This window comes from Pteropus medius, unplaced genomic scaffold, assembly GCF_902729225.1.
Source record: "Pteropus medius unplaced genomic scaffold, Ma_sr-lr_union100, whole genome shotgun sequence".
Classification (NCBI taxonomy): domain Eukaryota; kingdom Metazoa; phylum Chordata; class Mammalia; order Chiroptera; family Pteropodidae; genus Pteropus; species Pteropus medius.
This window is the reverse complement of record NW_024356336.1, coordinates 5,946,661-5,966,521: the sequence shown is the minus strand read 5'-3', so window position 1 is coordinate 5,966,521 and position 19,861 is coordinate 5,946,661. Positions and strand designations below refer to the sequence as shown.

The following is a 19,861-nucleotide window of genomic DNA, read 5'->3' as shown; positions in this document are numbered from 1 at the left end:
CTGCAGCCCTGTGACTCTTCTGGGGACAGGGACGAGGGAGCATGGCCCTGGTGCACACGGCCTGCGGCAGGTCTGAGTCAAAATACCTAAGGCTGACCCTGGCCGGTCATGCGGAGGGCTGCCCAGTCATCGCCTTATGCCGGCCTGGGTCACCCAGGAGGGCTGGGCGTGGCCCAGTCAGCTGTGACTCAGGTCCCAGCAGCCTCGCCACACAGCACCAGGCAGGGGTGTGGGGCACAGGGACGCCCCCTCCCCACCCCTGGCTCCGCTTCTCCCCTCAGCTACCCTGAAGACTCTGCTCCACCTGTGTCAGGTGCAGTCTGGCCAGGAATCTGGGGTTCTCTGCCCCTGTTGCCCCTAGCCCCTCATCTGGGGGGCGGGGTAGAAGTAGGGGGAGCCTAAGAGCCACACGGCCCTTGAGGGGAAGTCAAGTGGGGGGTGGGGTGAGGAGCCCTCTCCAGAGAAGATTCAGCAGGAGAGGGAAGCAGAGGGGACGCTGGCCCCGAAGACGACGGTGTCCCACTGAAGACCTGGCACACACCCCGCGAGCCACCAGAGGGTCCTGAGCAGGCGCAGACCACGGTAGGCTTCTCTGATGGGGCGGGGTCAAGGGGTAGATGCCAGTCCCCAAATTTATCCTCAGCAGAGCAAACATCACTCCCTCCCTCATGTGGCTGGGGGTGCACCTGGCGGCCCACATGGTTCTCCAGGCCTCAGTCCCCCCATCTGCGTAACGGGCATGGTAAGAAGTGCCCTGCACATCTCTCAGAGGGTGTCCGGGCAAAGAAGACAGACCAGATGTGAAAGCGTCAGGTGGACATGTCAGGGGTTAAGGATCGTCTCAGGGTTGAAGGGCAGAAGAGGGAGCACAGAATGGAGAGGACGGAATCCTGGCCTTGTGTGATTCTGGAGAGGTCACCTCTCTGGGGGTTTTGATTCCTGGATTCCCAAGAGACCCTCAAGTTCCCCTTTCCCCAGAGCAGTGGAGGGTTCTGAGCCCATGGAGGCCTAGCTTTCCTTCAGATGGAGACACGGCAGGCAGAGTGTCCTTGTCCCTCCAGGAGGGGCTGCAGTGGGTCGTGGGGTGGGTCCTACTTGCCTCTGCTTTGTGGCGAAGGGTGAGGATCTTTGCCAAAGTGAAGTCTCTCATGGGAGGCTCTGGGGTGTGTGGTAAGTCAAGGTCATGGTCCCTACACTTTTGACCTTGGGCTGGCACGGGACTTGACCACTCTGTGCTTCACTTGCTCTGTACGATGGACCTAACTGTGGAAGCACCAGGTCAGGGGCCGTGGCGGGGAGGAAGGAAAAATATGAGCAAAGTCTGCACAGAGCTTGGCACCAGAGGGGAGGCGCCTTGGCACAAATAATCCTAGAAGGGGCTCGACCACAATCTTACCATCAACAGTTCCTGAGGACTGGGAAGAGGTTTCCAGGAGGGCGGGGACACTGTCCCCAGGGCCCGTCCTGGGTGGGGACTAGGTGGTCTTGGGGCCTGAGGTAGGTGGGAAAGGGCAGCTGTGTCCCTCCTTCTCGTCTTCCCGCTCCCAGAGCTTCAGGAAGCGCTGGGCTGGGCCGAGGCCCCTTCAGGACTCCTCGGCCTGTCCCCTTCCCCCTGCCTTGGCCAATGTCCTCTCCCCACCCTCCATTCTGAACCTCAGACATCCCTGCGCACTTCCTCAATCCCCAAATCCTGATCTGCAGTGTTCTGGAAGAGGCACTGGCCGAGCCAGGCCGGCCTGGGGCTGGTGGTGCCGTGGCCATGGCGCCTGCTGTCCGCCGGGCAGTGGGGGGCGCTGTAGTCCGCAGCTTGGAGCCCAGCTGAGCGGCCGGGCGTTGGAGCTCACTGGGCATTGAGCCCTGGACCTGGCCCCTCACTTCCTCTGGGACGGGCTTTCCAGGATGCTTGCGAGGCTTTTTCTATCCCCCCAAACGCACCTTTTCTAGCTCCTTCAAGACCAATGGCTTCTCTAGGCCCGTTTTACAGATGGGGAAAGGGACACTCCAAGAAGCTTCTTTCTAGAATTCTCACAGGAAATCAGGGCAGAAATTCGGAGTTCCTGACTCCCTCTCTGGGAGTCCCAGTGAGGCAAGCAGCCCACGCTGTTGGGGATGTGCCACTAATTTGCTGCGTGACCTTGGAAAAGCGATTTCCCCTCTCTGAGCCGTACCCGTGAAGTTTTATCAGCTTGGATAATAATGTCAGGAACTCAGACACGTCTTCAGTGCCTGCCAGGGTTTTCCAGAGGGAGTTGCTAACCTCCCAGGTTGACGACACATTGCTTCCCACTTTGTAGACATTGGAACTGAGGCCTGAGCTATGAGATCACCTGTCTGAAGGTCCACAGCTTATAAATGGCAGAGCTAGAACTGGACCTGAGGTCTGGCTGATTGTAGAGCCCACCTTGTACACCCCCTACCCACCAACCTCATCTTGCCAAACTTTTCCCTTTATAAGTGAGGATCCTGAAGCCAGGGCCAGCAGAGGCTGGGATGGTTTCTAAGTTCCCACAAGCTGACATTGCTCCGCCTGAGGGCGGAGAACTACAGGCCACCATCCTCCCTCTAGGAGGAGGGTCCCTGCCACCAGCCCGCTGGCCAGGGCAGACGCGGGAGAGATGCGTCTGAGGGGCTTGCAGGGATGCCGGCTCTCCAGACAGCTCACTGTGATCCCTGGGCAGGCTGGTCCCAACCAGAAAGGGAGGAAGTGGAAACGGGGTCCAGGGTGGGGCGGGGTGGAGAAGGCTGGCTGGGCAGGAGATCAGAGCAGGATTGTGTCATGGAGTCCTGTGGCTGATAAGCAGCTGAGCGGCCAGCCCAGACAGAAGGAGGGGCTCCCCGGGGGCGAGTCACCCTTGGGACCCCATGGCCCCCTGCTGCCAGTGATCCCCCGCCAGACTGCCCAGACCACACTTGGCCTCCTAGCTCCTGATTTCAGAAGGCTGGCTCCATCGCATCCTGTGAGACCTTGGGCAAATCATTGCACTCTCTGAGCCTCAGTCTCTGTGCCTGTAAAACCAGGATTAAAATGCCTCCCTTGGAGATGGGGATTAGGACTGGAGGTAACAGGCTACTCTAGTGAATGCTTTATAATGGTTTGCTTTGGGGGACATCGGTGTGAGAGAGGCTCATGAAGGCCTTTGGGGCTCTTGGCGTGCCAACCACATGTCCCCAAAAGGGTGGGGAACAGGAGTGGCTCATGGGTGCAGGATTGGTGGAGACGAGCATCATACCCAGGTTGCCCAAAGGATCAGGGGGCGGCCTGGACCTCTCCTCCCAGCTCCCCACGAGCTGCTCCCCTACCTGGTCCATCCCCCCCTGACGTCAGAGAGCTCATCCTTTCTTCTCTTTCCAGGGAAGAGGATGGTACAACCTCAGCGGGGCCTCATTCCCTCCATCCTCCCCACCCATTGGGACAGGGCCACTTTACTCTTTCCATCTTATCACCTCCCACCCACCATCCTCAAAACATTTCCTTAGTCCCTGTGGGCACTGGGGGACAGTTTAGGGAGAAGGCCTGGCTGCCTCCCTGACATCATCTCTGGGGTCGAGTCAGGGTGGCCCCAGTAAGCTTGACTCTAGGTGGGGGGTAGGGGGAGGGAGGCCGGGTCCCACCTTGGTGCCGGCCAGTTTCAGGCTGAGCAGGTCCGTGGGGCTGCTTCCTGTTCTATTTATTGCCTCTGAGTTCAGGAAATCATTGAGTGAAACATCCTCCCCCACCCCCTGCCCGAGATTATTTAATAGGAGACGAGCTGTGGTCTCTCTCTTTTGGAAAATCCAGTGGGAGAAGGAAGCTGTCAGCTCAGCCCTGACATCAGCTTTGTCCCTGCGCCAAGAGTCAGGGTGGCCAGGGCGGGGGGTGGCCTAGGGCAGGGTGGGGAGGAAACCAGCTGCTGGTGGCCCCTGTGACGTGAGGCTGCCACACGGTTCCCAGGGACAGGGGCTAGAGGGTGAGGAGCAAGGATCGCTGGAGACACACATGGGGGCACACGCGCACACACGCACAGGGTCACACTTCCCACTCGTACCGAGACCCCCACCACACACAGGCTCTCATAGACATGGGGTCAGACCCACACTTGTACAGGATTGATGCACACGGTCACGCACACATTCACAAGCACACAGAGGGCTCACAACGTCAGCCAGCGTTGTGCATGCTCCAGCTCTCTCCCAACTACACACGGGCGAACAGATCAGCACAGACATAGCTGAACATAGATGTGCAGACACACAAAGGCCCTCACCACGCACGCACGCACATGCAATGCCCACTCAGGCCCAGACGGACCCATGGGGGACCTGGTGGGTGCTCCTAGACACAGGCTGGGCTTCTGGGTCTCTGGCTACCCTGGAGGGAAGAATGCAGCCACTTCTTCCTTCCACTGCCTTCGGTGAGATTGAAGGGGTCCCATGTGTGGCAGAGTGAGGACAGGCCCGCGACTATCCTGGGCCCTACCCATGGGGAGCGGGAATAGGAAGGGGAATCCAGGGGTCTGAGGCTTTGGAGGGAATGGATGGTGAGAGGCTGGGCCCTGGGAGGGCCTTTGTCCCAGCTCAGTGTGATGCCAGGCCTCCGCCCCCCACCGTGAGCACCTGCCTGCCCCACCCCGCCTGCAGCACCTCTTGCCCATTCCTGAGCTGCAATGGATAGCGGCTAAGTTGGAAGTCAGGAGCCCCATGCTGCCAACAGCTGAGTGACCTTAAGCAAGTCACTCCTCAACCCTCAGGGCCTGGCTTTCATCATCGATACCAGTGGCTTACAAACGTTTTTGACCGTGACCCATAGTTAGAAACACATTGTACCTTGCAACCAGAGGATGATGTACACAGTGACACATACAAACAGCAGAAAGAAAAACTTTCGTGGAGCAGTGTTTGCCCTCGCTCCGGGCGATGCTGGGTAATTTTGCTATTCCATTTCCTTTTTGAAAGTGCTGGCAGCAAACCCTTTAAATTGAATCCATGATGCACTAAGAGGCAGAGATCCACAGTTTGAAAAGCTAGCTACATCTGTGTGCAACGATCTAGGGCTAGTTCGAGATTCAGAGAGGGCCCGGAGGAGGTTGAAGTCTTGCAGAAACAAAAATGCACACATCCACTAGGTGCTGATGAATGAACGGGGCGGGGCAGAGGGGAAAGCAATCCATTCCACAGATGGAGACACCGAGGGCGGAGTGTGCAACAGCATGGCTCTCGGAGCCAGGCCTCTGGCCCTACCAGTAATTGAGGCTTTGTGGGCTGTTTCTTCCCTTGCAGTTTCTATCAGAATTGAGGGAAAAATGCTGTCATTCTGATTCACCTCCAGGGGATTGATTTCTGAAGCAGAACCAGTCTCGGGAAATGTCAGGGTGATGCTGGGGGCAGTTGGCAGGAGGCCAGGGCAGCTTCTGGAACTTCCTTGGCCTCAAGTGGGTATAACTGGTCCCTGCCAGAGATTTGATGGGGTGAGGGTGAGAGGGGGCAGACAATAGGCCTGGAGCCTGGGCCTGAAGAGCCCCAAAGGCAGCTGGGTTCTCCAGGGCCCCAAGGTGGGAAATATCGCTTATCCCCCTGCTGAGGCTCTAAGAGGCTGCCTGTTCCCCTAGGACCCACACCACGATCTGTGTACTGAGAGGACCCAGGAGCTCTCCCTGGCTTAACTCTCAGACCAAGGGTAGTGCACTGACCCCTGCATCCAGGCCCGATCCAACCCCCCCACCCTCCCTCCCCGTGGCCACCCTGAGCCCTAGTTAGAACGATTGCCACATGTTAATTATTTGATCTGTATTTCCCATTTCACATTCTCACGACAGCCTCATGAGTCCGGCACTACAGCAATCCCTACTTTCAGAAGGAAAATTGAGGCTCAGAGAGTGGAAGTCAATTTGCTCCAGGTCACACCATTAGTAAGTGGTGTGGGCAGGATTTGAACCCAGGTTTGTCTGGCTCTTAGCCACACCTTTACCCACGGAGACCATCGCCAGCCTAGCCCCAGTCAGCCCAAAGTTGACAAGCAATGCTGAGCCAGGGGCCACAGGAAAGTCCATGAGAGTGTGTAGATGGTTCCATGGTGCTGCAGGATGGAGGTGAGGAGCCACACGTGTAATTACACCCTCACTTCTCAAGTGCCGAATAATGAGGTGCTTTTGTCTTTTTGGACAGGACACCCAACTGCCAGGGCTGTGCCAGGAATTCCTGAACTTCTCTCATCTCCTCTGGCTGTCCCTCGCCAGCCCTGGTCCTGAGCCGTACCTTATGGCCCCCACTTTCCTCTCTGGGGCCATCTGACTTTCCCATGCTCATCTTCCAGGTGAGAACATCATGGTAGGGGCTGGGCTTGAGCTGATGGCTGAGAGCAGCTGCTGGTTTTCAGAGAACTGAGAGCTTAGCTGAGCATAGGGAAGGGGAATGGTGAGAGAGAGAAGGAGGGGGACAGCCTGGGTACTGGGGCTTGCCCGGAGTGCTCAGTTTCTGGGTCACTGGTCTTGGGGAATTCCCCAATGCCCAGAGAGCTGCTTACCTGGTGACTAACTGCTGCTGGCTGCCCACACAGGATGCCTGACTGTCAGGGTACCTCCCTGCCACCTTTCTGCCAATGGCCACTGCCATGCTGCCCTCTCCTCTGAGTGCCCCCAGGGTGCAGGAAAGAGACAGACAGGCAGGGGGCTGGCCCCCCGCCCCCACACCCCCTGGGGCTCCACAGGGAGTGGCCGGTGATTCAAGCCCCTCTGAGCCGACCTATGTCTCCTTCCTTCTCAGTAGGGGCCTGAGGGGTGAATCAGCTCCTGGGGGCGGTGAGGTCGGGTCAGCCACTGTCCTTAGCTCAGGCCTGGGGTGAGGGTGGTCAGGGGCCAGGATAGGACAGGGGGAGAGTGAGCACACTGTCATTTCAGTCCCCTATACAACCCATCTGATTTTTCGGAGGCACTTCTGAAGCTGGAGTCTGTAAGGGTGTCTTGCCTCCATTATCCATCAGAAGTAGGTAGACATGTCTCTCTCTTGCCCAGGCTTCCCACCTTAGCCCTGGAGTGCACCCAAGTTTCCTCATCTGTTAAATGGGGATAAGAACCTCTATTTCACAGGAAGGTGGTGAAGACCAATGCTGACATGCAAAGGGCTTGCTGGGTGCCCAGAACTGCACTGAGCCCTGAGCCCTCACAGCAAACCCATAGCGTAGGTACCTTCGTTCCCATTTCACATACGAAGAAACTGAGACCAGGAGGTGATCGCTTCCCCAAAGTCACCCAGCTCACACCTGGCAGAGCCAAAGCTCCGACCCGGTTCTGAGTGAGGCCGAAGTCCACTCTTCAGACTCTACACCTCTCCACGACAGGTTTGGCACACACAGCTTTTGGAAATCATAAAATGCTTTTTAAAAATACTTAGTATCTACTCTGGTATAACCCTGAGCCACGTACCGTCGAGAGTACAAATGAGTGTCAGACCCTATCTAGGACTGAGGAATAAGACCTGTCCTTACCTGAAAGGACGGTGGGCAACACCAGGCAGACTCTGCCCGTCTGGGCCTCGAAGAAGTGGCCTTAGTGCTCCTCGCTCCCCTTGTGGCGTGAGGTGCTGCTGGCCTCGTTGTGGCCAGCAAGCCAGAGACCTCGCTCTATTGTTAACTTTCTGTGCAGCGCTGGGCAAGCGCTTCACCTCTCTGAGCCTTAGTTTCCTCACCTGACAAATAAAACACCTGTGACATTCCAGGAGAGGCTAGTGGGTAAGAATCAGCAGAAAAGGAGGGACTGGGTGGTGGCATGTGCCAAAGTATGTAGAAGAAAGAGCCCTGAGGGGCCCTGGGAAGGCCCCTGGCAAGCACATGGGCTCATTTCCTAGAGAGGGAAGATGAGCAAGTGAATGAATGGCATGGCCTTCTGGAGATAGCACCCCAGAGCCCTGGCCTGGCAGCCCCCTGCCCAGGCTGAAGGCAGGGGACCATGTGGGGTCCATGTGGGTCCCGACTATCCCTCTCATCCTGAGGCCAGTCACATCCCCAGCAGGCCCAGTGTGCAGAAGCAGGACAGGCTGGGGATGAAGTCACAGGCTGGAAGAGGCCTGGGCTGGGGCTGCCACTCCAGGGTGGGGCCTGGGGTCACGACCCTGGGAGCAGGCAGCCAAGAAGGGAGGATGCCTTCCGTGAGGAAGCTGGGGAAAACACACACACAGCAGCGAAGGGAGGGAGGGAAGAAAACAAACTCCTGGAGACCAAAGCTGGCCTGGAGTTCGGCCTGGGCGGCCGATTCCTGGGGACCGACGCCACGTTGCAGGCAGCTCACAGCCTGGCGGCTCCGAGACCCTCCCTGGCCTTCCCCCAAGAGGCCCAGCGCAGGTGGTGCCTGGACATGGACAGGAGAGGGAGGCTGGGCCTGGGGTGCCAAGGGGCCCACAGCACTTGGGGAGCACAGGCCAAGTCAGGTACTGTGAGAGGGGAAACTGAGGCACGGGAGGGGGGCCAGTCAATGCAGGGGTTAAGTGTCTCCTAGACTCTGCTCCCACTTCCTGTTTCCTGTAGGTGGGGCTGAGATTACAGAGCAATTGGGGGTGATTATAGGGCTGATGCGGGATCTGGGGAGCCAGAGGCAGTGCAAGGGATGTCCTGGGCCATGAGGTTGCCTGAGCCAGGCTGGGGTACGTGGGCTTCTTGGGAGTATTGCAGACCCCAGAGCAGGCATAATGGAGGGGCAAGTTAGTGCTAGGTAGGGCCTTTGAAGAAAGAGACAAAGCGTGAGGAACAGAGAAGAGGAAGGAGAGCCAGCCTGGGCTATACCAGCCTCCCCCATGCTGGGAGGTCCCAGGTGGACTGGGCAGTTTTATATCGTACATCCCAGGTCCCCAAAGCATGGGAGAAGCGAGCCTGGATGGGGCGGGGTGTGTGTGTGTTGCGGGGGAGGGTGGTCAGGGACAGCAATAGGCACTAAGGCCAGTCCTGGCATGATGAGGGAGGAATGCTTGGCTGGGCAAGTCCAGGATATGGCAAGAGGCAAGAGCTGGGGGCATGCACGGTGGGGTGGGGTGGGCAGGGGGAGTTAGAATCCAGGGGAAGGATGAGGGGCTCCCTGGCCTTGGAAAACCAACTCTCCTGCCTTGTTTTGTGTTTGGGGTCAGGCCCAAGGGATCCTGGGGTGGGATCCTGAGAGGAATGAGACCTCTCTTGGGATGGAGATGCCTCTGGCAGCTTGTGGGACACTGTGGTCCCAGATAGCTGTTCTCTGGTCAGCACCTCCATTTCAGTTTTTTTTAAAAAAATGCTTTTTACAGAAGAGGAGCGCCTCGTGCTCATTTTCTCCTGGTCCTTACTCTTCCTTCCCCCTACCCCCAACAATTTATTTACGAATCTACCTGACCACAATTGACACTAGAATTTGTGACCTTGCCTTAGATACTCTAGAAGCACCTTTTGGGGTCCTCCATCATTCTCTGAGGCTCCTAAGGGGCTTTCGAGGCAGGTCTGGGAGGGGGCAAGCTATTTCTGATCTCCCCGCCATTCCTCTGCATCTTCAGGAGGAAACCTGGGTCCGATTGCTGAGGCCCTCTAGGTCTCTGCTTCAGGTATTCCTCTGGAATGGACCTGTTGGACTACGTTCCTGATGGGGTTGAAAAGAGTTTAGGTAACCCCCAGACACACAACACCTTCCCAGAAGCTCCTCCCTGGGCTGTCCCCTAATAACCTAGTCACAGCAACCCCCTAGCCCCCATCTTCCCAGCCCCCTCTGGGACTCACAGGTACTTGTGCTTAGCAACACAGGCTTGCTGATGGCAGTCAGGGACCTGTGGGTCCCTGGGCAGCTATTCCCTTTGGAGTCCCCCTTTACCCAGTGGCAATGGGCAGGTTGGAGGAGGCTACCTATGAGGTGGCTTCCTGCACCCACATTCAGTTCTGCTTTATTGCTGTCTAAAGTCCACGCCAGGCCCCAGCCCCTCTTCCTGGAGCCTCCTTCTCAGCCAAGTCCCAGCCTGCCTCCTGCCCAATGTCCCCCAAAACCCCCAATCAGGGGGTCACAGGTGCCAGCCTCCATCTGCTTGCCTAGTCTCAAGCCACCTCCCTAAACCCAGGTGAGTCAGGGCTGTCTGAGGCGCCCACTGCCAGGGGACCCTGATGACTCGGCCTGGGGACCCTCCTCCCCCTCCTCACCTTCAGGGCAAGCCACTCAGGAAAACCGCAGGGTGTTTTGTCGAAGAGTTCATTATAATTTTATCAATCAAATTCTTAGAAGAGGGAAAAAGTCTGCTCTCTCACCCTCCCCCTCACTGCCCCCCCTTCACTCTCACTTTCTTCCATTCATAATTTCCTATGATGCACCTCAAACAACTTCCTGGACGGGGATCCCTGCTAAATATAGCTGTTTCTCTGTCTTACAACACAGGCTCCAGTATATAAATCAGGCAAATTCCCCATTTGAGCATGAACCTCTGAAAACTGCCGGCATCTAAGGTCTCCTCCAAGGCCCTCTGGAGTCCAGCCCATAATGAAGGTCTTGGCAGCAGGTAAATCCACCCGCCCCGCGCTGGCTTCCGCGCCCCGCTGCGAGTGCAGCGGCAACTTGGGGCACTTGGCGATTGCGAACGGGACACCCGCCCGCGGCAGACACACGGATACTTGGGGCGTCCGCGCAACCGGCCCGGCCGCTGGAGGCGCTGGGTGGCGGCTGGGGCGAGCGCAGGCACATGGTCCCGGCGCAGCGCGTCCAGCCCGTCCGCCCGGGGGCCAGCAGGTTGGCGGGCAAGCGAGGGGCGCCGCAGCCTTCTTCCACCTCCTGCTCCTCCTCTTCCTTCTGGAGCCTGCCACTCTCCCATGCTGCTCTTCCCGCTCTGCTTTCTCCCGGATTCACCCTCCCTCTTTCTTTCTTTCTGTCTTTCCGCTTTCTCTTTTCCAACCGCGTCCTGGGCTGCTCCCTGGGAGGGGCGCAGGCCGCCCAGCAGCTTGCAAACTCCGGCTGGGACAAAAGCAGGTGCTGCCTCCATCTGCTAGTGCCTGGAAAGCTGTGTTCTGTGCTAGGTGAGCTGGGGGCGTCGGGGGTGGGGGGCAGCCATCCCCGGGACTCAGCGCTGCCTGGGGATGCTGGGAGGTACAGGGGACCCAACAGAAGTGAACTTGAGGCTGCCACTGTCCCAGGAAGCTCCCGTACCCTCTTCCCCGCAGCCTCGCCGGTTCCCCAGCCTCAGTGGTCCGCTGACCCCAGCCCTTACTGCTGAGCGCCTTGGAAAGACCCCTTTGCAGATAGCTATGAGTGAAGCGGGGCGGTGGGGAAGCAAGCGCGCTGGGGGAGGGGCGATCCAGGACCGGAATGAACAGCTCCCAGCTCTCCTGTCACCTTTCGCTTTCCTTCCTTCCCCGCCCACCTGGCTTCCTGCGACCTTTTCCCTTTTTTTTCTGGTTGCACCATTTCCTCTCCTTCCCCAAGGCTCTGGGTGCCCGTGGCACCCCTGGATTCTCCTTGTCCTAACCCAGGGCCTGGGGCAAGGAGTAGTAGACTAGGGCCTGGGGGAGGGCATGGAGGCGAGGAGCTTTGCAGAGCTGGGGAGAGAAAGTTTTGAATAATGATTTGGGGATGGATGAGGAAGCAGAAGCACAGAATTGGGGTGAAGCTGAGGGTCCTAGGAGAGGAGTGGTCCTATTTAGAGGACAGCTAGAAGATATGGGAGGAAGAGACAGAATTAGGGGCCAAATAACCCAGGGAGACCAAATCACGTGACAGGTTTGGGAGGGAGAAGACGGTCATCAGAGGACAACCCCCTCTGTTTCCCTGTGGACCTCCTGGGAGCCTAATTCGAGAGATACAGGCTGCAATGGGCCAGTGAGCATGAAGCAATGCTTAGGAATCTGGGCCATCCCGGGAGGTGGAAAGATGGGGCCTTACTTTTCCCTGAGATCCCCTGAGCTTAGGCACTGAGCTTTCCGGTCGGAGGGCCAGGAGGCCTCAGGGGCTTTAGCCTTCCCAAGGAAAAAGGCTGGATGACTGGCTTCACTCTGGACCCGTATTCCAACTGGTAGGAACGGCTCATGCCCTGCCCCTTCGCTCCTTCTCTCAGGAGAAGGCAGGGAGAGAGAAGCGGAGACAGAGAGTTAGCGATCTGGAGAGAGGGAGACAGAGAGAAGCAGATGCAGCGATGTGGTGAGAACTAGAAAAGGCCAGGCCAGGGGAAAATCGAGCCGGAGGCTGTTGTCCCAGAGAAGATGAGGAACATTCTCCCCATCTGCTCATGACTTACCTTTGCCTGTTCCCAGGAGTCGTCCCCCTGCTGCTGGTTCTGCACTGGAAACACGGGGCAGGGAGCCCCCTTCCCATCACCCCTGTCAACGCCACCTGTGTCACACGCCACCCATGTCACAACAACCTCATGAACCAGATCAGGAACCAACTGGCCCAGCTCAACAGCAGTGCCAATGCCCTCTTCATTCTCTATGTAAGTCACTCCCCAGTTATCGAGGATGGAGGGAGGGCAGAGGGGGTTCGCTGCACTGACCCGGGCTGACAGGGCTGGTTAGGGAAAGAGACCCTTTTGGAGTTGGAAGGAAAGAACGGGCTTGGTCCAACCACACCAGCCTCTCAGAGCTTCTGCCCTACCCCCAGCATAAGCTCGGAGACTGGAAGTCACTTTTCCAGGGTGCCCAGTTAGGAAGGGCAGAGTTGGCGGGAGATGGGAGGCCTTGTACTTCTAGACCTGGGGGTCCATCATGTGGAGCAGGAGGCTGGTGGTGAGAAACAGAGAAGAAAGAGGTAGTGATGTGCACGGGGAGATGAGGTTGGGAGAGACAGTAGCTGTATGTGTCTGGGGGTACAAAGCCGCCCAGGAAGAGGGTGAGTGCCGTGGGTGAAAGGGCAAGTGTGTGGCGTACCTGCCCTGGGGGAGACGTGGCGTTTTCCTTTCTGTCCCTATATGGTCCTGATGAGGAGGATGATGGTGATTATATACCTTTTGTGGAACAGGCCTTGATTCTTTATCAAGCGCGTTCATACCCATGATTACCTCTGGCTCTCATGACAATCTCGAGATACCTACAGGAAAAGTAGTTGGGTCCCTATGCCACAGGTGGGAAACTGAGACCCAAGGGCTCACCCAGAGGCTTGGTGACAGGGCCGGAACACCCATCCCTAACTGCCATGTCTCCTTCCCTCTGCCTCTCTGTTCCTCAGTACACGGCCCAAGGGGAGCCATTCCCCAACAACCTGGACAAGCTGTGTGGCCCCAACGTGACAGACTTCCCACCCTTCCATGCCAATGGCACGGAAAAGGCCCGGCTGGTGGAGCTGTACCGCATCATCGCGTACCTTGGCGCCTCCCTGGGCAACATCACACGGGACCAGAAGATCCTCAATCCCAACGCCCTCAGCCTCCACAGCAAGCTGAATGCCACCACAGACACCATGCGGGGCCTCCTCAGTAACGTGCTATGCCGCCTGTGCAGCAAGTACCACGTGGCCCACGTGGAGGTGGCCTATGGCCCTGACACCTCAGGCAAGGATGTCTTCCAGAAGAAGAAATTGGGCTGTCAGCTCCTGGGGAAGTATAAGCAGGTCATCGCTGTAGTGGCCCAGGCCTTCTAAACAGGAGGTCTTGAAGCGTGCAGTGACCCCAGATCTTAGACTCAGGTGGCTCTCAAACTGTGGCTGGGGTCTGAAGTATCGACGAACCCAAGTGTGGGCTGCTGGCAGACCCCGAGGCATTCCTGGCCAGTCCACTCCCCTCCAGGGTGGACTGATAAAACTGGGCAGAGTTACAATTCCCATAGGCAGGGCCTATATACAACCGTAACTAGAAGAGGCATCCCTTCTTCTGGGAGACTGCAGCCAGGCTCCATGGTGCCAGGCTGGCGAGGGGAGTGTGGGCTGGACTTCTGCCCCACTTGTCCCCTCAGCTGGGGCTTTGTGAGCCAACTGAACAAATGGTCTACGGGGACCCTGACCACAGGGCGAGATGGCAGGTGTCAGGGGAATTGCCCGGCCCCCAGCACAATGACCATCATCATTGCCGTTCCTTCTCCTTAGGTAGACTTTAAAGGTGTGTTTGGAACTCGGGCAAGCCAGAGGGGCTGGGATCCCAAAGGACTCCTTGGCCCCTGTAATTGTGGTGAATGGAAGTTAGAGAAGGGAGCTCTGTTTGAGATGCTGCCTTCTCTTGAGTGTGCGTGATTAGAGAGCTCAAGCCTAGAGACTGTTAGGTAGAAGGTTCCAGAAGGAGGCCACTGGCCTTCAGGCTCCTGGGGAGGCAGAGAAGCCACCTTCAGGTCTGGGAAGGAAGTTACTGGAAGGAAGAGAGGCCCTGAAAGCCTTGATGGGCTCTCCTTCCTCTTCCCTGTAGTCTTTCTTGCAGCCCAAGATGGCCAAGGTATGGTGGCTGGACCTGGAGGTGGGGGTATGTGGAGATGAGCAGGTGGCAAAGTCAGGCGAGGAGGTTTGAGGGGACCCAGAGTCTTCCCTCTGGGCAAGGGTCTGTAAGGGAGAGGATGGACTGGATAGTCCAGAGTGACAGCTCACATCTGAGGCCCATGGAGGCCCAGTGAGGTCACACAAAGGTACTTGAGGGGGACAGGGGCCATCTCTGGTCCCCAGAGCAAGGGGACAGCAGAACTTGAGGTCAGGGTCTCATGGAAGCCTGAGATCCAAGAGTGCTGAGTGTCTGATCCAGCACAATTATCTATTTATTATGATGCCCTATTTATATTAACTTATTGGTGCTTTAAATGGCAAAGTTAATTCCCCTTTCCCTGCTCCCTACCCAACAGAAATAATATGATGGCTCCTTCCATAGGAGCCAGCGCCAGGCCTTAGCAGAGCTTGGTCTGGAAGCTGAAGATGTTACAAGTGGGATAAGCCTTATGGATGAAGCTCAGAGAAGGGTCACAATCTGAGAGAACTGGTCAGCCTGGGTGGGGGGTGGGGGACCCAGCTCCATCCCCCCACCCTAACTTTGGGTGTCAGCATCCTGTCTGCAAGGCAGGCTGGGCCAGTTTGTGCAGTGGCTTGAGGGCCTTTTCCCAGGACCACCATGTTGCTTGGCTCCAGGGGATCATTCTACACGGTGTCTTCTGGTGCCCCTGGAACTGTGTTTCATGGGGCAGTGGGCAAAGCAGCTCTGGTGGTCGTTTCCTTGTCTCCATGCTGCTTGCCTATAGACTAGCAGTTGAGGGGCCCTGAACCAGCGCCCAGCACGCTCACACACAGTGGGGAAGCTCCTTCTCGGGCGGCTGAACACCCACAGAGGGCGAGAGGGCCTGGCTGGACCTCAGGAAGTTTAGGGAGGAGGCCCCTGCTCTGGAGAGGAGGACATGGAGGCCCTGGGACATGGACCAGGAAGCTGTGGTCCCTCTCGCCCCACCTCCCCCCACGCCCCCACCCATGTCTGGGCTCCCAGGCAGGGAACCTGATCTTTTCCTTTGTGCCGGGGCCAGGCTAGTGGAGAACCGCCCTCCAGTCTGGGAGCAGGGGAGGAGGGCGCAGAGCTGGGGCAGCTGCTAAGAGCAGCTTCTGGCTTCTTCTCAAACCCTAAGCGGGCTGCAGTCCGAGCAGTTCAGCCAAGGAGATTATGGTACTTTGCACTCACTTTGCACCTCTCTCTGTCTTCTCTAAGCACTTTATCATACCCACTGGCTGGCAGGTGAGCAGGCAGCAGGCAGGCCCTGAGGCCTGGGGTGGGGTTGGGGGCCAGAGTGAGAGTTGTCTGTCCCATTGGCTAAGATGTGATGTGAGGGGTGGCGGAGGCCCTGGCAGTCGCATGCGTTCCTATGCTGTCTTAACGTGGCTCCAGATCTCAGCCTACTGCCCCCGTCGCTCTGCTCCTTCAGTGAACATGGCTCAGCAGGCTGGGGGCCTGCTGGGTCACCATCATCTCATCACCTCATGTCCCATGTCGGGGTCACCTGGGCAGCCTCTGAGGCTCGGGGACCAAGAAAATCTTTTCCGGGCCTGATACAGCCCCGGGCTCCACATGCCATGGCTGCCCATGCCCTCCCCTCCTCAGCCCCTTCCCACTCTGCCCCTCAGCACCCCTCCTCTGCTCTTTCCAGAACCAGGCCGGCTGATCAGCACCCACTTTGCACAGCATCCTTGAATTATGGATTCTCTGTGTGGAAAAAGCTTTGCAGAGCAGGAAGCTGTCCTTTCTCTCATTTTGCATCTGCTGGTGGTGCCCCTCACTTGCACAGTGGGTCTCGGGCTGGGCACCTGAGGAGGAGGACGATACCATCAGCAAATGAGGGGGTAGGACAGTCATTTTGAAGTTTACTGAGAGAGGAGTATTGGGGACCTTATTTATTTAGAAAACATTTAAACAGAAAAGCACCGCTAGTTTATTCGTCTCTCCTCCTTGTCACCATCCTCCTCCCTCTTCTTGTCCCCTCGTTGGGAACATCGCCCTTGACAGAAGCAGTCCAGCCTGGAATCCAGTGAGAATTGAATTTCCCTTTAGATGGTACAGATGTTCTTACCTTCGGATCACTCCCAGTCCCCCCCAGATCCTGGTGCCTGGGTGTCTCTCCCAACCACATTGCTAGCTCCATGCTCTGTGCATCCTTCCGTATTTCCCTCCTTCCTTTCTACAGGAAAGGACTTGGCCTTGGGGGACAAATTCCTCTTTGATGAATGTACCCTGTGGGAATGTTTCATACTGATAGATTATTTTTATTTATTCAATGTCATATTTAAAATATTTATTTTTTTATACTGAAGGAATTTTTTTTTTTTTTAAGAAAAAAGAAATTAATAAAGAATCTGCTCTTGGCAAGCTCTTCCGAGTGTACTCATGTGGGGAGACGGGGCTGGAAGGTCCGGGAAGGTCTCTGGCCTGAGTATCCAGTTCAGCGGGACTCTGCTTGGTGAAGGGCTGAGGGGTAGGAAGATGAGGCGCTTCTACCTGGCAAGGGTGCCAGTTTGGGCAGGGTGGGGTGGGTGGAACTTTGGCACAGGAGAACAAGGTGGGTGGGGTTCCAGATCATGGGGTGCTGCCAGAAAAGGGATGGGCTGCCCAAAAGTGGGGAGGGGTATTAGTTGATGTCTTAGCACCGTCACTCCCAGCCCCCCACTTACTGCTCACTGTAGTCCCACGAGTCCCTCAGAGCCATCATCCCCATTAAACAGAGGGGGAAACTGAGTCTCAGAGATATGAAGCTACTCGCCCGAGGTCACACTGGCAGGGTGTTTAGGGCCACCCTTCTGTTTCCAAATCTCATGATTTTTTCTCTACATGGAAATTCAGAGACTTAGAAGATACTAGCTGCCGAGACCTCTGTCCTCAAGAAATGGTCTATTGACCATCTGAGGGTAAATAAAGGCAACAGGTGTGATGGTTTTGGAGCAGGAAGTTCAAGGGTCCTGTTCAGAATCAAGTAAGATGCTGGGAGCAGAATATGAGCTTTGCCTGCCGGCTCTTCTGAGCCCGAGTAGCTCTCCACAGTGGACACGGCAGTCCCTCTTGCTGTCTCATACCTAAGGAACCTCTTCCACTGCAACCTTCTTCCCAACCTCCTGGGATCCCTTTTTTGGGGAACAAGAGAAGTCGGAACCAGATGGCCACAGACACAGGAGCAGCCCCAGATGTCTCCACTGCCCTTCGCCGTGGGGTTTGGGTCTGGGCTCCCTGAGCCGAGATTCATTTAGGGAGTGGGCAGTTTTTCTGAGAGTTACCTACTCACTTGTTCATGAATGTTTTTAAGTGTCAGGTCCTGTGTGGGGTTCCAAAGGTGAATGGGATACCGTCTGTGCCTTCTGGCAGCTCCCAGGCTAGTGAGGACAATGAACGAGCACATCCAAGGCGATGTGACCAACGGAAGAGGCACATAGAAAAGGCCAAGGCCAAAGTGGAGAGACCACTCAGTACCAGCAGGGGGCTCAGGCCTTGGGTCTCTCTGCTTTCTGTGCAATGGAGGGGCTTGACCCACATCAGGCAACCTTGGCCTCACCTGGGAACTGATCAAGAACACAGAATCTTGTTCCCTAGACCCAAAGTCAGAATCTGCCCTTTAACAAGGTCCCAGGCAATTCATATGCACTTTAAAGTCTGAGAAAGGCCACCCTGCACTCCTTCCATCTCTCACTCCTCCTGAGTTGATCAAGAAGCCAAGTGCACATCGCCAAGGGCAACGCAGGCAGCTGCTTGGGAGGGAGAGGCCGGCTGGCCTCTGGGAGCCAGACCCACAGCTGTTTCAGACGCTTCCTCCAGCAGCTCCAGGGTCTCAGGCCCCTCCCAGCCAGCTAAATCCTTCACTGCCAGCCACACCCTGCCATCACCCATCCCCTTCGCTCATGGGAAACAAGGCTGAAGCTTTTCAAAAGAAACCTTTACTAGGAAACTATAGGAAAACAAATGCCAAAGCACAGAAATGAGGGAAGCACAGAAATGGCAGATCCTAACCGTCCTAACTGTCCTGTGGAGCTGGCTGGGCTGCCTGGGCACTCAGGTTCTTCACTACCTCTGTCTGGGGAGTTCTCAGTCCCAGCAGGTGTCCTGTTCTCTGCTCTGCCCCAGTTGGAGACAACAAAGGACTGTTACTTAGTTATTGGGTCACCCCCCCCACCACCACCAATAAGAGGGGAAAACAATCACTTGGTGGGAGGAAGGAAGGCCCCCTACTCTGCTGGGAAAACCCCTCCTCCCCACCCCTTGAGACCTGGGTCCTCTGCTGCCTCTGCCACGTGCAGTCCTGGGACACCCTCCCAAGTGAGCTCAGCTCCCTTATCTGTGAAATTGCAAGAGGAATCGGTGATGAACGCTGTCCTATCTACTTCACAGGGTTGACAAAGGGAGCCTATGAGACAGAAATGCATGAATCAGTACTGGCCGGCTCATCCACAGGTGGAGATGGAGAAAACAGAATGAATCTCAGACACCGGAGTCCTCTCTCCCTCAGCGGATGCAGAAGAGAGAGTCCAAGGCCGGGTGGTGCGGGCAGGCTGGTGGAGAAGGGGATAAGCAGGATAAGCAAACTACCAGCTGATTGCTCCCCTGACTGTACCAGAGCCCCGGGCCTGAACAAGACCTGAAAAGACAGACTGCCTCACCTTAGGAAGGTGGTGGAGCTAGGGGCAGCCCAGATACCCAGTGGGGCGTCTCCCATTCTGGCTCTTGGGAGGTCAACAGGACATGGGGGACACCTCCCCCCACCCCAAGAAAATGATGACTAACAGCGATCCCACTGGACACATAAGCCCACAGGCTCTGTACTTTCCAGTTTACAAGCGTTTATTCACCCATCATCAGATCCTCCTAGCCATTCTGAGAGTGGGGCTAGATGACTGTCTCCATTTTACTGGTTGAGGAAACTGAGGCTCCAGGAGGCTAAGGGACTATCTTGACATCACTCAGCCTGTGATGTTCATCCTCTGTCATTTGCCTGGTCAAGACCAGTAAGGACCTCCATGAGCCAAGCTTTATATCCAAGGAGCTCAGGCTTAAAGGTAGAAAAAAAGAAGAGGATTTCCCAGGTCCCTTCTGCCCTAAATTCAGACTATGCAGAAGAGGAATTCACTTATCATGCTGAACAACCACATTTTCAGCAATAAAATTAACGTCATAATGGAATCACATTTCTTATTTATAGTCCTTTTTGTTCTAAACAGCATGCAAAGCAGTTTACAACAAAAGACATGTAATAAAAATACTGATAAAACAGATAAAGTGAATCGGCATCAGAGAAGATATTCACAGAGTGAGAAAACTAAGACCACAGTAAGAAAGAAAATAAATGTTTTCAGTTCACAAGGGGCCAGACAATTACCATGGCTGAGCTTCAAAGTTGGCTCTGAGATGCCTGGCAGCTAAAGGAAAAAGGGAAATGTGATTTGTAATCAAGGAGTTCTCACAGACAGAAAGGAGGAGGTTTTCTCAAGCCTTGGAGAAAACAGAGCCTATCCTAGGGCTTTCTCCCTTGAGACTCGTGGTGGGT

General features: G+C 56.2%; 1 protein-coding gene across 3 annotated transcripts; it reads left to right on the top strand.

The window, feature by feature from the left end:
- Positions 1-81: 81 nt before the first annotated feature.
- On the top strand, positions 82-19,502 carry LIF (LIF interleukin 6 family cytokine). Of its 3 annotated transcripts, XM_039862014.1 has the most exons (6): positions 82-582; positions 6,142-6,289; positions 10,347-10,467; positions 12,209-12,387; positions 13,119-13,440; positions 18,709-19,502. In XM_039862014.1, the coding sequence occupies exons 3-6, from the start codon at positions 10,449-10,451 to the stop codon at positions 18,957-18,959; spliced, it is 771 nt and encodes a 256-aa protein (XP_039717948.1). In that variant the 5' UTR covers positions 82-582; positions 6,142-6,289; positions 10,347-10,448; the 3' UTR covers positions 18,960-19,502. The 3 variants fall into 3 exon arrangements, with proteins under 3 accessions (XP_039717948.1, XP_039717949.1, XP_039717950.1); XM_039862015.1 differs by lacking the exon at positions 6,142-6,289; XM_039862016.1 differs by lacking the exon at positions 18,709-19,502 and having other exon boundaries at positions 111-582; positions 13,119-16,669.
- Positions 19,503-19,861: the final 359 nt, after the last annotated feature.

Bases quoted from the DNA above. Each gene is read 5' to 3' on its own strand.
- LIF (XM_039862015.1), top strand. The intron at 12,388-13,118 runs GTAAGTCACTCC...TCTGTTCCTCAG, and splicing joins ATGCCCTCTTCATTCTCTAT to TACACGGCCCAAGGGGAGCC. The intron at 13,441-18,708 runs GCAAGGATGTCT...TCTACTTCACAG, and splicing joins CTATGGCCCTGACACCTCAG to GGTTGACAAAGGGAGCCTAT.